General features: G+C 39.9%; 1 protein-coding gene across 1 annotated transcript in view; it reads left to right on the top strand.

Moving 5' to 3' along the window:
- The window catches only part of LOC116328881 (interleukin-1 receptor accessory protein-like 1), a 317,602-nt gene that overhangs the window by 15,684 nt on the left and 282,897 nt on the right, over positions 1–19,021 (top strand). Inside the window, exon 2 of the mRNA XM_039606438.1 lies at positions 7,478–7,574. Coding sequence (XP_039462372.1) covers positions 7,493–7,574 — 82 coding nt within the window. The 5' untranslated portion in view covers positions 7,478–7,492. The remainder of the gene's footprint in view (positions 1–7,477; positions 7,575–19,021) is intronic.

The raw sequence follows: 19,021 nt of genomic DNA on the forward strand, positions 1-19,021 counted from the left end.
TATGTTTTTTATTCAATATGACCCAAAATGAGCAACTGAGCCCCTAATCTCAACAGGAAGTGTTTATGATTTTCAAAATAGAAAACTGCAAAAATATAGGCGTCTATAGGACTGGAGCCCTTTTTGCAACCACAGCTATTCCCATCTTATACCCTTTAGATGGAATGCAGTTTTAAGGCACTTGAACTTTCACTTTTCTGACCTGGAAGCTACATATACTCTGTATGCTAAGACCCTACTCATGCAAGCCTATAATCTGATCAGTGAACCTCTTGGCAACCACCAGTGGCTAGGAACAAATATGTGATATGTAACAAATTGACAAGGGAAAAAATTGATTGCAACGAGCAGTGACACTGTTAAAAGTACAATGCAAACTGTAAATATGGACTATAGTATTTGCCTTCAAAATAATAGTTGCACCTCTTGATATTTGAAGCAGTAAAGCAAAACCTTTAATTTGAAGGCGAACATTTTGCTGTGTGCGTTGCATTTTTGCAGGTTTCACTACAGCTTAATGATTAAATAGTGATTGTTTGCAGACAAGTCAGTGTCTTCCACGTAAACTATGGGTGACCACTTCAATTTGCTAGCAATCAAAGCAATCACAATGAAGATTTTGTGTATTTCCTGACCAATCACCAGTTGGTCGGGGAATGCAATACTTGTAAAATGCATATTGCTCTGTGGTAAAATCATGAGGTTGAAGAAGGGATAACTACAATGTGTTCCAGGAATCTTAAAAGCAAATTATCCCCATCCTCAGTAATATTTCTGGAAATATAGTCTGTTGTTTTCTACTTTAACATGCAGGCAGTAGTTCTCACATTTTTTGGAATCATTTTGATGTAATTTTAAGCAAAATGATGTTCCTAAAATTGTCAAAGGGGTGTTGAAACAACATGTGAACAATCCTGTAGCGAGTTAAACATTTGCATAAAATGTATTAATACTTCAATGAATCGTGCGGAGAAATGAATGAATATGTGACAGACTTGTCCAAAATCTCTTGGGGACTGGGTATGTACCAAGCTCTTTAAATAGGTTGCTGTGGTTTTGTCTAACTCAATGACCTCAGCATTTTTAAAATTCCTGCAGCATGGCACCCTCATGAAAATAAAATGAGTTGTGGCATCATATTGTAGCTAGATGGTTAACTAATAAGAAATTCCCATTTCCCAAAGCACATAGCCAGTAGCCTCAATGTGTCACTTAGCATCCATTCAAATATGCAGCTTTAAAACTGCTTTATTCATACCACAAATGGCAGCTAATGAAAACCGTTGCATACATTTTTGCTACTCAACCACTTTTTTTGCTTGTTATTTATTCACATGTGTGCTTTTGATCATTAAAAGCCATTTTTCTTCTGGTTCCTGCACCAAACAATGATGTTTATGGTACTAAACATGTTAATTTGAAAAACAACCGCTTCTTTCTCTTTCACTTCCTGAGTACATATCAGGAACATGGAGGCTTGCAAGGTTATTAGATAATCTAAAATGGAAAAATTCAGTGAAGAGAGCACAGACTGTGGGTGGGAGATTGTGGGTGTGTGTGCGTCAGCCAAGGGTGTAAGGGCCTGAAAAGTGTTTTTCACAAATAGAAATGTTAATAACTCACCAAGCAGAGTAGATATCAATTTATCGAGTGGAGGCATGAGGAAGGGGACAGAGGGGTAACGGCTAGAGGCAGTGAGGCTGTATGTCCATAATGAGTAAGCACATGTTATGTTTGGGAATTTTATTTTTGGGGCATTATGTGAATCAAATCACCCGTAGTGACCTCGGTAAGAACAAACTTAAAATTATATCATGCATTTTTTTGACATTTAAATAACTGTATTATTTGTAAAATTCTTTGAGAACTACAAAGAGACTCGGAGAGCACATCCTCTGCCAAGAGCAGTGCCTTATTTTCTGCTTCTTTCGACTTCTCCCTGTAGAGGTCACCAAAGCGGATCATCTGCCTCCATCTCACCCCATCTCTAGAGGTATTCCCCTTTTCCTCCTGCCTGGCAACTTCATGCTTAAAATCATTTGACCAGTTTCCAGATTTTGTCATTTTAAAAGGAAGAATGCACACCAAGTTATAATGAAGTATGTCTTTGCCTGTGGTCTAGATCTGCACCACATTTCATGACTTTCACTTTGTCTGTCTGGTAGTTTATGTAAAACTGCCAGACTTTCACTTTAAAATTGCCAGTCAGCATTCCTGTGAAAAAAAGTAATGATTTTATAATTTTGACACACATGGCAGTCGGACTGAGCCAATGTTTGAATCCAGGATAAGAACGCTCAGCGATGGATGAACAAACACAGACAAAAAGTCCAAGTTTTACACCTCAGTTCAATCAAAGCTCCAGCCCACAGATCTGAAATCTTTACCTAATAACAGGGACAAGAATTTATTTCATCCGAATTTGTCCGTAATTGCTTCTTCCTGTTAGCTCCCATTGGTTTCCCGGGTAACAGAGAAACGAACATCATCAAGAAACATCAGATATGGCTGAGGAAGAAGGAAAGGGGACCTTCAATGTGAACTCCCAAAAGTGTGTGACAGAGCAAGAGAGATGTAAAATTAGAGATCCGTATAAATCATCATCTCAAAGTCCATCTGGTGAGCTGTACTAAAGCGTTAAAGTCTCGGTCATAGATTGCCGAAACTGTTTGTGCGTGACTCTGAGATGCATTCCTTGGGGCTAACTCTGAACCCCGAGAGTGTTGAGAGAGTGCCCCATCTCTCTTCCTGAACCCTCCTCAAAAGTAATTGAATTTTGGATGAATCCACTGAGAAGGAAGCACTGTCAGGGCAAAGACGAAAGTGGAGGCTTGAGGAAAAAAACAATCAAGGAATGAGAGGCAGGTGACAGCACCTTTTGGATGAGCTTCTCTTTAAAGAATGATGCACTGTGAAATGTTTGACAGGACAAGCTTTCACAGGGGGATTTTTGAGGGAGGATTTTTTTTTTCTTTTTTTAAAAAACAAAAAACAATTTCATATTTTTCTTGGACATCTAGTATCCATTCATTTCTTGAAGGGGGATATGTCTTCTTGCTTATTTCCACTCTATTGTGTTCCTGATCATATCTCTGACAGTTAGACAGCTGCACTGAATCTTTCCCTTCTCAATAGCTAATAACCATGTGCCAAGAAGTAAGACGATAGCGACAATAATACATTGACACGCGTTTCATGATCACTGATAACAACTTGGGTGTTTGACCTCAATAAGCCCTTGAGTAGGTGGCCATCTTCTTAAACATACTCCAGCAACATCAGACCCAGAACATGAAAGTTAGACAACACAAGTCTAAGTTAATTATATTTTTTCTTGGACTTGTTGGGTATGAGTGCAGTCAAACATTCCTGCTGGCCACAAGCCCTGTCTGCCACCGGCGATCAGATCACTTTCCATTGGCTTTCATGCCAGTCTGCTCATACTTGAGTCATCAGTGAAATCAATTTTGAAACTATGGACTGCTTCAACTGTGGCAAATCTATGCTTTCTTTTGGACAGACCGATAAAAAAGGAGTAGCCACAGAGTGTTGTTATAATTATCCGATCATGCTGGGAGGAGGAAGATGATAGGATATTTAGGGTTAGAGAGATATCTTGTTAAACAAAAAAAGCAAGCTGTTCAACGTCGACTGCAGCCATTAAAAAAAGCTTCAAACACCAACCTCAGCGAGAAATGATGGATTGCAAACACAAGAAGACCTGGCTGCCAGATGAGTGCATCAGCTTGTATGAATATATTTTGTGCTTTTTGCATCACGTTTCACAATTGTTCACAAAAAGCTCAAAATGGTTTCACCTGATGCTCAAATATGCCCGAAGTGAACGGAATTCTGTTTTTCATGTTGGCACAAAATAGCAACCACTTACTCCACAAACGGTTTTTTACAAGCTCAACTAAGGGCTGCCTTCTGCAGTTGAATTCAGGACATCCACACCGAAGATTGATGGGATTGACAGCCACAGGCCCACATCATACAGTTAGGTCCATGTGTTTTTGGACAGTGACACAGCGTTTGTAATTTTCCCTCTGTATAACATCACAGTGGAGTTGAAATCATCGATGTGATTGAAGTGCAGACTTTCAGCTTCAGTTCAAGGGGTTTCAGCAGTAATCAGAAAATTGATTAACATGCAATTTTATGGGCTTGGGTTTTTTTTTTTAAACTGACAATATGTGGTCCAAAGAATGAAAACTAAAGTGGGTGATCACAAATTCTTTCCTTGGTTAACAAAAATCTTCTTCACCACATCAAAGTAAGTCAAGAAACACCAAGGCAAATTCGGTGTCTGCAGTCAAGAGATAGCTTCATGAATGTAGCTACAAAGGGTTTACAACAAGGTGCAAACCACTGGCTACACTCACGAACAAGAATGACAAATAAGAGTTTGTCAGAAAACATCTGAAAGAGCCTGCACAGCTGTGAAAAGTATACTTTGGAGAGACCAAGACTAATTTGTACCAGACGGATGGGCAGAGAAAAGTATAGAAAGAGCTCATAAATCATATGGCATCATCTGTTAAACATGGTGGAGATAATGTTACAGCATGGGCCTGTGGAACTGGGTCACTAGTGTTTATTGATGATGTGAATGCTGATTGAAGTAGCAGGATATATTCTGAAGTCTACAGGGCTGTACTCTGGATGGATAATAAGCCAAAGCATAGTGCAAAAGCAACCGAAGAGTTTCTCAAGACAAAGAAATGGGACATTCTTCGATGTCCTTAATCTGAACCCAATAGAGCGCGCTTACCCTGAAGACAAAACTGAAGGCAGAAAGTCACAAACGTGTACCAACTTACGGTGGCTGCATTAAAGGCCCCACAGAGCATCTCAAGGGAGGAAACACAGCAGTTACTCCATGGCTTCTAGAGTTTAAGGAGTCACTGATTCCAGAGGGTTTAAGAAAAGTACCTTATATTCCTATATTTAAATTTATGTTAGTCTTCCTATTTTCAGGGGCTAATCAGTAACTCGATATACTGTGTATAAAAATGGGTGTAATGCCTAAACTTCTATTTTAATACTTTTGTTAAACCTGTAGAAATAGAGCTGAAAGTCTGTGCTTTAATCACATCTTGATTTTCTGACTTAAAATCCACTGCGGTAGTATACACAGGGAAAATTACAAAGGATCTGCCATTGACCTAAAATGTATGGCTCCAACTGTTAATACAGTCTGCACAAGGCTCTTTCACAATTCAAAAACTTTGACTTGGCACAACATAAGTAAAGTTTTATCAGCACTGTATGGAGGATTCCTTACAAAACACTGGTGTTGCATCTATGTTCAGCACTGGGAAGATTCACTGCATGCACAGAGCCCACAGAACTGCTAAGGACATCATTTGGTCCAGACTGAGTCTGTTTACCCTGCTGCTCTTCTGGCAGGAGATACAAGAGTCTGCTGACGGCGGGGCAGCTTCTTCTCTCAGGCTGTAAGACTTTTCAACACCCCTTGAAGTTCACCATCAATAAAGGCTCAAATGTCAATAATCCAAACTAACTTTGCTCTATATAGTCAACATCACACCCTAAAAAAGTAAACTATCTTTAAAATATACTTTAATGATAAAACACTGAATACAGTGCTGAATTTATTTATTTATTTTTGGAGGATAGAGCTGGCATTGCATATCCTTTTTTGTCTCTTCGCTTTTATCCATTTTTGTAATATCATACCACGATACCATACTGTTGCATGTCTGTACACTTGGATCATATATTTCTCAGGTGCCTATGAAAAAATAGACCAGTATCTTTAACAACAGCTTTGTGAAACCTGAATTATGGAGCCAGTTTCCTCCCACTACCTGATTCTTCTGTATATTTAAACCCATCATTTGTTCCTATCTTGGCTAAGCGTACACAAGCTATATGTACACCCCAAGAGAATAAGAGCATTACTGTATTTTCCTCATCAGTATAGTCAGTACGAACAAAATTAATTACAGCGCATCACGAGTGCACTTTCTTAACCTTTTCAGTGGTGTTCTCTTTGATTTTTTACAGTCTTGGATATCACTGTTAACCACAGGGACACAGAGCAGAACTGGTGATTCAGTCACTTCCTCTGTGTTCAAACCAAAGAAAGGGGCCACAGGTTTTGTGCTAATGTTGCAGACTTGCACCCACCATGGAAAACTAATTAAAAAGATAAGATTTTTCTGTAGTGACGTGTAGCTTTTCTGAGGTGGCATTGGTTGCAGAAAGCAAGAGCCGATGACAATAAGCCTTTGACAAGGGGGAACGCGGCAATGTCGCCATATTTGGCTGCTGCCCAGTTTCACATGCCTCCGAATTTCTCAAGGGTTATTGTGACTGTTCAGAGTTTCTCCAAAAAGGCTTTCTGATACAGCTTTTCAGACTTCGATGTGAAGCATCTTTGTCCTGACTGAAATGCCATTTGAAGGACCCTTGTAGCCTATGGAGGAATTTCAGAACCAAGTGTATTGCTGAGGAATGTTTGTAGCTGCTGGCAAAGTCTGAATAAACACTATTAACTGCAGTGAACTTTGGGCCCATCTGTTTTATCTTAGATTAAATTGGCTTGAAGGTGTACTTTATCATCTCACTAATAAATCAAAGAATCCCTGTGTGTTCGTCAGTCCATCATTTTCAGCATACTTCTGTGTATTGCAGGGGACCCAAGTAAGCGCAGTGTCGATTTTGAGATGGTTAGGGGCAGTTGTTGTCTTTAATGCAAAGATACGTTTCTTTTCTTTATTAGGAAACAGACCTGTCTTGCGTATTACATTAAAATATCCCATAATACATACATCACAATGACAGTTAATTGGGTGTTTAAGTTCATCATTCTAGCACACACATGGATTCAGGCAGGAATTCGTAATTGGAGTGTAATAGCTTTAAACCTACTTCGTTTGACTGGCATCGATTGAAATGCCATCTTATCCCCATTATCACCGCAATTAGTGTCACTACAAGCTACAATTTAAGGAGTTTTCAATATATTAAGCCAGATTCACTGTTATCCACTTCTCACAGAGCGTTTCCGAACATTTGTGCTCACAGAGAGATACCCAGATCTGAGCAGGCACCTGATTGTGTTATTTCGGTTGCAAGTAAAGGGGGATGAGTGTTGACGGTAGTTGACAAAGCAGAAAAGCCTGGTTTGGCTTGATAGAGATGCGTCTTGACATTTCATTAACAGCATTGCCCTGATTATACAATAAGTCCCTGAAGAGGCGCTAATATAAATAAAGCAGAAGCAGATAAACAAAATTTGCACATAGAAATGCCAGATTTTTCTCCAACTGACCTTAAGGCTGATAGAAACTCTGTAATTATTGGCTCAGGACCTCTTTTTTTTTTTTTTTGGTTAAGGAAACATCTCCTGCCAAAATCATTGTCTTTTATTTTTCTTGGATGGTTTCAGCACGTTCACAGCTTGCCTCAGTATGTAGTTATAACACATGCTTTTCTTTCTTTGTAGGACTGATAAAAAAAAATGAAAGCTCCCATCCCTCTTCTGATCCTGCTTCATGCTGTTGTGGTCCACTGCCTGAAAGTTGTGTCGAAGAGAGGCTCAGGTAAGTCTCATCTCTGTACGGAGTATTGTGCAAAAGTCGTGAGCCACCTCACGCTTCTTTATACTTTGCTTCCAAGGACCCAGGCTCGTAATTTTGAAAAAGTGGCCTTGAACAATAGTTTGAGCTTTCTGAAGGTCTTTCAAAGTTGTTCTTTGGATGTTGGCTGCTTTTACACTAATTGTCAGTCTAGTCCTGACCATTTTCACAGGAATACAGCACTGTATCTACACATAAATTGCAGTGTTGGGCACTTTGTCACTAGCTGCCTGTCAGAAAACATATAATGTTTCCCAGTTTCCCAGAATCTCTGCAAAATGCCAAACATACAGTAACAGTATGGCAGAGATAAAATAGTCTTTTTATTCAGCAAAGCCTGGTATAGGGCCGGAGAGGTCCTGTACTTTTGCAGAAGTCTCGTCAGAAATGGTCTCAGTGGAAGGGTGGCTGTCAAGAAGCCATTCTTAAGGAAGGGAAACTGGGAGAAAGAGCTGATTTATGGCAAATTACACAAGAACTGGACTGAAAATCAGAGTCAACAGATCTCATGAAATCTAAATTTGACAACGGTTTAAACCAGAAATTTCAATGTGAACACAGGAGGTCAGGAGAGAGAGACAGCCATCTGGAAAACACGGTGGAGGCACTGTCATGGTTTGGGTCTTCAGAAAGCCAGTGGTGTTGTGGGTGGATTGGCCTCCGCATAGCCTGGACCTCAACAGTAGTGTGAGATAATCTTGAGCATCAGAAAACAGAGCAAAAGGCAGCTGAAATCTAAAGAGTTTTGAATGTCTTTCAAGAAGCCTGTAGAACTGCTTTAAGAAGACTGCTTTAAGAAAAGACTGGAAAGCTGCCTATGAGAGTTGTGTTGAAGAACAAAAGCGGTCATACCAAATATCTACTATGATTTGAATTTGGATTGCTCATTAGAATTCTCCAGACTCTGGTTTTGTCTTATGTGTTGTATTTCCATTTATGCTTGCATGTTTCAAAAAGTCACTATACCCAATTCACGTTTTGCTAGCAAAATATAAAGAAATGATATTGGCTCAAGACTTTTGCACAATGCTGCATATGTAAATAGTTTAACATTACTCCGTATCCAACAGTACCTACAACAACCACATTGATTGGCACAGATATTTCCTTGAACCTACCAAAACTTTATCAAGGTTCAGTGTTTGCTGTAATAGAGAGAAATCACCTGGTCTGACACTATGGCATTTGGAGAGTAGTCATGATACTCTGTTACCAGCTGCAAACATGTGGTATGGCTAGCTGTGTGTGTTTGTACGTCTCAATTAGAAGTGGGCAATATAGCTTCAAAAATATATCATGGTATTTCAAGAAGTCACTACAGGAAAAAAAATTACTGAACATTTTATCGAACCTTGCAGGTTGCAAACAGCAGCATTTATAAGTAAATAAATGAGGGGCATTTTCCATCCCTCTTTTCCGATGAGTGACTGTCACTGATCTAAGACTACCTAATTGGAATCTACTGAAACAAGGTGCAGGCAGCAGTTGCATTACACTACAATAGTAGTGACACAGGATTATATCCAGTCACAGCATAAACCAAATGTAGGCACAAAAGTAGCCTAGGTAGTAAAAGTGTAACATAACTACTTAATTTTGTTTAAGAATCATTGAAGTAACATAACCTTTCAACTCTTCAGGAGTATTGTCACATAATAAAACTGAAAAAAGTTTTCTACCTGGGATGTTGTAACTTGGGTTGCTTAAAGCCCTGCTTTTTCACCGTGTAACCACATCAGTAATTTCCATCCACCATTTGCTCTTCCTGTCATATGGAGCCCAACTAGCCAGTGCTAGTTTTGCATTTGTGTCTCAAATTACCAGCTACTTACGGTCTATGTCCTCGTAGCCTGGTTGTACTCTGTTTTTCCTCAAATGGTGAAACAAGTTTGTTGTTTTCACCATTGGTGGGAACAGCTTTGTTGGAGCTTTGTTGAGGTAGCTCCTTCTATACTAAATGATCATCGGAGGCTAACGCATGGCTCTTGCTCTCAGACATGCTTGGGCTTGTCTTGTTGTTGTGTGCAATAGAGAATGTAAATGCACTGTAGCAATGTTACAACAACAACATTCTTATATCACATAAAAATTTATACCAGTATTATTAGGATAATATTGTGGCTGATGTAATACGGTACAGCCCTACTGTCAGCATGGCACAGTGTGCCTCTGGAAGCACATATTGTAACAGGAAATACCACCTAGGCTGGTTTTGAGATGTGAGGAGTGTTTATATATCTGTACTTTGTAGACAGATTCAGCCAGTGCAATTATTCAGTCTCACATGTGTATTGGGTTCAGTGAAGGTGAACTTCAAAGATGGGTGTGGTGCAATCCACGAGTTATATAGTCAGGAAAAGCCAGAAGTAGTGGAGCCAAGGGGTCTCCTTTTTTCTCTAAATACTAAATAACCTTTAATCTTCTTTTGCTCAAAGCTGTCTTTATGATCCCTCTGTTTTGTTTTTAATAATCTAACCTAAAATCTTTACATCAAATCCCTTTTTAACACTGCAGGCTTCAGTTTGCTTTCAGCGTGTACTTCCTTTGCACAGCCAGTCAATGCAATGAACACTGCTTAGTTCAATAATATGGGCTGGTGAGAGGAAGACACCCAATGTTCTTGGTTCTTTCTTTTTCTAGGCATGGGAAATGCACTATTGCTGCATCGAGCCTGTTAAAGTGATGACAGTTCACATTCCAGACAAACCCAGGATGGTGACAAAATCAAGCGATGCATCATGCATCCGGTGGCACGCTGGTTACAGAGTTTTTGATGGCTAAATGACTGCCAGCATGTTTGATGGCAGTTTGAAAAATAACATGAACAAAGCAAATAAACAAAAAAACTAAGGGAAACAATGTTGGCTATATACACACCAGGAAGACAGGGACAGGAAAAATGTTATATTTATAATATTAATGAAAAGAAGTACACGCCTGAAGGTCCCACATATTAGCATTCTCACACCTCAAATAAGCCAGTTTAATAGTGAGTGAAACAATGACCGGTGAGTATTTTTTGCTGATGGACTAATCATGGAGTTGTGGCCTTTGTAGAAATTCAGATGTTTACATGAGCATCTCATGTCTCGGTCTCAAGAGTAATTAAAAATGTAGATGCAAGCTAGAAATATCAACACTGGCATATATAAGGCAGTGTTCTGCCAGTCTTTCCTTTTCTTTTTTTTGCAACAGCTGCTTGCATCTAACATCTTTTTACCAATGCACATTGGACGCAGGTGCGGGGATGGCCCAAGGTTCATCAAAGGGCTTTCTGCTTTTCCAGCAGAAGTCCCCACGGGCCATCTCTTCGGATGCTTCACGAGCCATTGCCTGGGGCAAGGATTTGAAACGTGTCCACTGATAAATGAACACCCCGTTCGAGCCAGACCTCCGGCCTTTGTTCCTTTTCTTTTAGATTGCACAGCTTTATTAGAAGCCACTCTGGTTGCAAGTTAAAGCGCCATTGTAAAAATGGGATTCTGGGCAATGAAAGCCAGTTTGAAATTGCATTGCTTTCATTTTTATGGAACAGAAAGATGCAGCGGGAGTGTGCAGGTGAGTATCCCAGTGATGCAGATGTTTTGTTTTTGTTTTTTTCAAATCGGTGTTTCTTTTGTTTCAGACAAATCTAGTGGAGGGTTTGTTTTTTTCATTTTTTTGGTTTGCTTTTTTATGTTGCATGTTTATTGCAAAATGCATAAAGCATCTGGGTTTATGTTCTCATTCAAGAGCCAAAACTTGAATCACAGCATGGCTTTTCTTTGATAGAAATCCTGGCGTGTGGAGGACGTGTTATATACTGTCAAAATCCTGCAAACAATTCAAGTTTTTGTTGGCTTTTACAGCTGCAAAGCTTTTACTTGCCAAACGCTTTGGCTCAAATGTGGAAATACATCAATTTAGTGTAAACCAGAACAGTTAAAGGAAAAAGGAAAAATCAATAAGTCAAATGTTTGAATCTCTAGTAAGACAAATGCATGGGGCTTTACTGTATACTGTGAAAACTGTATCGGCCCATTAAGTGAAATTCAACAACTTGACTGTCTTCCTTAGGCACGAAGACTCCGTGATGTTGCACTTGCCTTCTGTTTTGCCGGGTCACACAATCACACAAAACCTGCAGAGCGCTGCACACGTGCACCGCTATCATCTGTACATTATTAAATTCCAAACACTCATCTCTGAGTAATGCTTTGTCTGCATTTGTACTCGGAGTGGAACGGTGCAAAAACATGCACCGCATATCTGCCATACTAATCCTCAGCATGCATAGGTAGCACAATGTATGCGTTTGTCCTCTGCTGTGGTTCCTCTTTGTTAGAATGCTGATATGGCTTGAATGGTTGGGCGAACAGAATAATTATGTGTATTTTTGCTTAATACAGCATATCAAGATAGATGTTGGAGTAAATCCCCAACCCTCCCAACTCCTGGATGCAATTCCACTGTTCGGTATTTTCAGTAGATGATCTTCAATCCATGGTGTGAACATTGAAGGTATTTTTTTGGAGTCAGGTTTCTTTAACTTGAAACAAATTGTATGGTTGTTTCTTGGAGGCTATTATGTGTACGGACGCTGGCACTAACAGGTGAAAATCAGTTATTTAAGAATTTTTCATTAATTTCTCATTAAATAATGAACTATACAAAGAAGTCTTCATTTATTACTCTAGCTCTGAGAGCAATTGCTGACATTTAAAGGAGGAAAAATGCAGAAACAAATGATTTAGGAGGCCTTTTGGTAAATATTTGGCACAGACAGCAAAATTATGAGTTGGAAAGTCATTTTTGGACAATTTCTGTAATCAAAGTTTCTGATCTGTGCTTGGTCATTAAAAAAATTGCCTTCTAATAAAGGGTTGTGTTGCTGTTATTGTCTTAAATGCACAATCAGCTCCCTTGTTGGCCACTTTTGCTGTACTATACAATAGCTGCTCAGCAGAGCTGTGTGATGAATCCCTGAAAGAGCAGGTTTTGTTACTCGTCAGTGAGCTGAATGGAGAAGAGTCCTCTTTCGATGCAGCGCACAGCCGTTTTTGATTTGATATGAAATAGAAACTTGAGAGATCACATAAGGTCTCTCTTTAGCCTCTCTGAAGTAATAACTATGCATTTATTCTTTTTCTCACCTCTGAACATGGATTACAATCAGAGTGAGAAGGAGCTTCAGAGGTCCTGAATGCAGAGCAGAATAAAAGAGCATGCACCTGGGCACTGCAAATGGAGCTAAACAGGTTGAATGCATCCTAAATACAGTAAGAGATTTCTAAAATATTTCACTGGCAACACCACTACTGCGTTACACTCTGGCTTTTGCTTTTATCTTTCTGTCGCACTATTTGCTTGTGTATCTCTTTGAGATATTTACTGCAATGCATCTCAGCCATTTAACATGTCTGCTAATAAAACACTCGCTGCTTTGTGAACTGCCTGAACAATCAGGCCAACAAATACGGTCTTGCATGAGCTGTCTTTTATTTTTGAGGGGAAAAAAGCCCATATTATATGGAAAAGACAGGCTTAACCAACACACTGTTAACTACTGATTTGTTACCAACTGAGGTTCTAGTTTTGGCTAATAAAAACAGTCAACCCTTTAAAGCAGCTTTTAATGCAACCAAAATATTAAAACAGGGACAATGTGCACTGTTGTGGTAATCAAAGACCTCAGAAAGTGATATTTAGTGACTTCAATTAACAATAGCCCAAATCCTGAAGCCTTGAGCGACCCCTCATTTAACTGAATTTACTTCTACGGAGCCAGACTGTCACGTAATTTTTAAAAGTGGTCTAGAGCGATAGTCCTTCCAATCTTTTTGAATGTCTTTCAGAGTTTTTCTGTGGAAATTGTCAACTTTTCCACTCCTTTTCAGTCCAGTCCATGTATCTCATCATTTTAAGAAGAATGTTTTTCTTGTTTGGTTGTTTAAATCACTAAAACTGGAAAAGGAGAAGGCGAAAGAGAACGTGTCAGGCCTAAAAACAACATCAATATCAGATGAAAATCATGTCCTAAAGAAATAGGAAAAAATCCAGTGAATACTTGACAGAGAACCTGAGAGATGCTTTACTTTTTACTGAAGCCTCATCAGAAATGATCTCTGAAGGGTGGCTGTCAAGAAGCCTTTCTTAAAGAAGGGAAACTTGGAGAAAAGGCTGAGGTATGCCAAATTACACAAGAACTGGACTGAAAAATGCGGTAACAGGTTTTAGGGAGTGATGAATCCAAATTTGAAATTTTTGGTTCAAATATTCATCATTACAGAGAAGCTCAACAGTGAGTATCTGCCATCTATAAAATAGGGTGTAGGCTTGGTCACGGTTAGGGGCTGTATTTCAGTGTCATTGGAGATCTTGTTAAAATTGTTAAAATTATTAATGCAGGAAAGTATGGTTAGATTTGGATCCACCATGAAGCACCTTCTGGAAAGAATCTAATTGGCAACAGCTTCATTTTTCATCATGACAATGATATTAACACTAACATGTGTTAGTATCATTGTCATTGACATTGCCAATGTCTAGGTAGAAAAACACCCAACAAATGTTCATGGATTGGCCTCCCCAGATCCCAGACGTCAACATTATTGAAGCAGTGTGGGATCATCTTGACAGAGAGCAGAGCAAAAGGCAGAAACATTCAAAGAAGAGCTTTGAATGTCTTTCAAGAAGCCTGGAGAACTATTCCTGAAGACTACTTAAAGACATGACAAGAAAGCTGCCTAACAGAGTTCAGGCAGTGATGAAGAATAAAGGCGATCATACCAAATATTGACTTTAAATCTCTTTAGAATTGTACAAACTCTGTTTTTGCTTTATACGGTATTTCCATTCATGTTTGTACGTGTTTTTCCTTGCAGGAAATAGAGAAATAAAGTATGACTTAAGACGTTCATACAGGTAGCTAGGTAACCAGGTAGATCTCCTGCTTTGTCATCTATTTTATTCTAATTGGGACCATAATTTACAAAATGGACATCATGCTGTATGAAAGAAGACTTAAAACTAGCAAGGCAGACCATAACATCATTAGGGAAATGCTTAAGTCATAAATCAAGTGAGATGCAGGGGTATTTTTTCATAGACTTCTATATAGTCAGATTACCCTTTACCACCAGAGGAGTCACACACATCTTGCCATTACAAAACAAATAAAGGAAAAACATGCCGTTTTAAAAGACCTTTATATTTACCTCAGTTTTTTGTCTTTCATACACTGTCTTGACGGGGAATAAAGCTCAAGTGCGCTATTGATGCACAACCTGTTGGGAAGCATTTTAAAAACAGACTGTCAGACTTTTTATTGTTTGTGATTTATATCTTATGAGGCAGGAGATTAACACTGTCACTGTCATTTTTCATCCTGCTTTTCTCGCTGCTGATTGGTGGTGTCATCTATTAAAGTTTACTTGTTGCAGTGCTGGAAATATTTCTATTTCACATTCTAGTTTACCGACGTCACCACCTTGACAAAAACTGTTAGTCCCCCCCCCAGTGGATGCTGGTGACAGCTGTACAGTCACCATGATATTTGTTGACATTGATTGAGATAAAGTTAGCCTCCCTCCTTCCCCTGCTGCACAGTCATTAGTCCCCATTTTTTCGCCAGACATTGATGAGTCCCCTGACAAATGATGCTTACCTTTCCACCGCCTCCCAGTAATTCCAGTAATATATTACCCATAACGCTTGGCTCACTGTGAATGCATCATGTAATGTGTCGTGCATATGTAAAAAGACGGCCTCCGACATGCGTTCGCATTTGGAAATTGAATACTGACACGGTCCTCCACTTCTGCTTTCTCCTTTTTTTATTATTATTAAGGATAGTCGAGTCCAGCGTGTCAGTCTGAAAAGTATCTGTAAATAAAACGCAGCACCTCAACAAGGCCTTGGTTCCCATTAGATGGCAGCCGCTCATCATCTGTCTCTCCTCTTGTATTTATCTGCCCCCATAAACAACAAGTCCACGGCACGCATTTTTCTCTAACTTTGCCTGCTTTTTGGTTCCACTCTTGGAGCAGGAAGAATCAAGGACATCCTGACAGTCAATTAAATTTACAGTCTTCACGCCACGCGCCATGCAACTCTGAGAGGACGTCAACATTAATATGTCAGTTAAAGCAGATAAAGGATAGACTCCCCCACCGTACGTTAATGGGGCTACTCACAATTTGGCCAATAACAAGGCCTCTCTTAATTGGACAAGACAGTGATTCCTAACAGGGGATGTTGGCGCGCAGTGCAAATTCAATCATGGCGGGCGCCTTGACTTTGTAATTCATACTGCAGGATGTTAAATATGGAAAGAAGGTGCCAGCAGGAGTTTTGAGGGGCACGGGTGAAGCGACCTTTGCCGTCTGTGCCCACTGTGATAATTGGCAGGAAAGCAATACGACCGGCTTCATGAAAGGAAGTTTTAGCCGAGATTGAAAACTGGAAGTCAGAATTCAGGCTGTCAGCCTCTTTGTCTCTCTGTCGCAGGCGCACGTACAGAGTCGCACACGCGCATGCCGTTCATCTTCCCTTCGGTCAATACTGCACACCTGTCACAAATGCTGAATGACTGCCTCCACTGCAGCGCCCGTTCATAACGAGGAGATTGATCGCACACATGCTATTAGAAATAAACTGGTTTGCCACATGGAGTTGTTTTCCCTCCCCTGCTGCCTAGAGACAGAAGCTACTCAACAAGTGTGACAGATATAGGCCTCTTGACAGGTGGGGTTACTATGGATATGTTCCAGGTTTTTTTGGTTTTTGCTTTGGAAACACATGCCACAGCCTTCCCTGTGAGATGGATGAGAATCAGTCAGCTGATTTATAGGAGGAATAGTGTGTCCGTGGCCTGTTTTCTGACCTGTTACAACATCACAGCAGGGGGAAAAAAAGCCAGAGAAGGGTGTAGCCTGCTGTAGCTTGGCGATGATGTGTGGCTGTAGGTTGAATTACCTAAAGCTGATGTGTGTGGATCAAAGATGTATCAGATTTATTTGATGAAGCCTCTGGTGTGATTGGATTCGGGTTTACCGAAAGCCAGCTTTGGGAAATGGGGCGGAAGTGTAGGTGGAGCTAATACAGTGAGACACCTGTCAGTCAAGCAGATAAAATTCACACTTTTCCTCTAAACTGTGGCACTTTTTTTTTATCCATCTAGTTTCCTTTGCTGTGAGTTGCCCAGTTTGGGATTGTAGACATGTCAGCCTCTCTTCAGAATGTAATGCAAGTAAATGTCACTCACCTTGTGCAGCACTAAGAAAATACATTTGAAAAGTTAGCATCAGTGTCTCTTTCCATAAACCAGAACCCAGTCACTCCAAAATAAATAGGTACATAAATAAATCAGCAAACTGCATCCTGAGCGGGTTCATGTAGTCGCTATTTTCTTCCTGCCAAACAAACCTGCCATCTGTACAGATAGAATCACATATCTACCCCTGCTCAGTCTCATGCTCATGGCAATGTGACTGGATGTAAAGACAAATAGTCTCCCGCTCTGCTGAGCTGTAATGATAGCAAGCTCCTTGGTTGGCAGATATAGTTTGCTAGAGTTAAGATAGTTCCTATGTAAAGGAACTTTATTATACTGCAAAAAGTATCAAAGTTATAGACTGTGAATAAATAATGGGTATTTGAAACTATGTTATCACCAACTGGCTTTGTTTTGGGGTTGTGTTTTTTGGGGGGATTTTAGTCTCAAACTTGGTCTGCTAGCTGCTGCCATACTGGGTTTTAGATCAAAAGTAACCATATTTGGGTGAGATGTGATTTGCTACCTATGGCGAACACCCTTGGTTAGCAAACTGCATCCATATCCCAGCATACTCTTTGGGACCATGTGGGGCCACACTGTGCAGACCCAAGCGGCCCTGGTACTGGTTTGAAATATGGGCACCCTGTGGGCCCGCAGCATGCCTCACAGTATGCCCTACTGGGGCCCCACCCACCCACATGTGACCTATATTTCATTCTGGTACTGGGTCCCACAGTGGGTTGCCCTGGGACTCCATCTGGGCCACACATTTCACACTAGTACAGCTAACAGTAAGGGAGCAAAAGAAAGATGCAATTAAAAGAAAGAAATTTACTAAAACTGGAGCACAGCCATCTCTGAGTGGGATTTACCTCAGAGAAAACCATAATAGATATTTCCATTTAAAAAAAAAAAACAGATAAAGTTGGGAAGTCCAGTTCATTGTTCAATTATTAGGGAAGGGAAGGCTAGCAAATGGCTACAACTGTGCGTGTCTGCACACCTGTCAATCATAACTCATAACTCTTAAGTCTTAACAAAATCCAAACCTGTGAGTCGTGAAGTAAATTAGGTACATGCAATCAGAAAGCTGTTTAAATGATTGGTTTGGAAATGGTGAGGTTAAAAGTGAGGGATTAAAATTTTCAAATATACAATTTCCGTGTTTAATGCTTTCATTTTTCTTCCCACCTTTGTGTTGTACTTTCCTGTCTCTGTTCACTGACTTGGAACCTCAACTGTCTGCAGGCATTTGACATTAAATACAATATAATGCCTTATCTTCATTTTAATATTTCTCTCTGAAAGATAATACATTCATTTCAGGCTCCCTTAGCAAATTATGCAGCCCACTTTAACAGCTGGGGCGTTTGGTACCAATTTGAGAGATTATATGTGTGGATGATAATGAGCTTTAGTCCAAAAGAGGATTTAAACATGGAGAAGGCTGGCCACTACTTAATGTAAGAAAATCTGGCTTCCTGGTTTAGGAGAGAAGACTTTAGAGAAATAAAACTCCCCAAAGAAGAAAAAAAACAGTGAAAATAAAAAGTAAATAAAATATAGTTTGTAATCAGGTTAAGGCAATTTGGACATGAACAGCAATGGTCCCGGAAATTATATTAATTCCCCTTGACTGCTTGGCTCACACAAAGCTGTGCCACGGGGGGAAATGAAGCTGTAGTGTCTTATGCAAATGCCCCGAAGGCGGCGATGGGACGGTGCCCAAAAATATCACACGTTTAACCTGGGGCTGCTCTGCATGATTAATCCATGTAGGTACTCCCCCTCACTTGGAATCAGTCCTTTTCTGTCTCTCTATCCGGTAATCTTAACAGAATTTCATTTTCTTTTCTTTTTTTTTTCATATTTGTGCTTATAGGTGGTCACAATTAAAGACAGCAGTTCTTTAGTTTCTCTCAAAAATCTCCTTTATATCAGCTGTGCTACTTTCACTTCAACCATCGTGCCATTATTTTGCAAAGCCGCCTTCTCCTGCCACGTCTCGCCAACCTCTACAAAGTAATGACTGTTGCTGCATTTGATTGGCGACTGTCTTGCCAGACTGCATCACCGGGGAGTGACATTACAATTAAACCAATACGCTGGTGTGTAATCCTGCAATCATCATTATAGTTTGTTAACTGGTTCAGCC

Source organism: Oreochromis aureus, linkage group 23 (assembly GCF_013358895.1).
Source record: "Oreochromis aureus strain Israel breed Guangdong linkage group 23, ZZ_aureus, whole genome shotgun sequence".
NCBI lineage: Eukaryota > Metazoa > Chordata > Actinopteri > Cichliformes > Cichlidae > Oreochromis > Oreochromis aureus.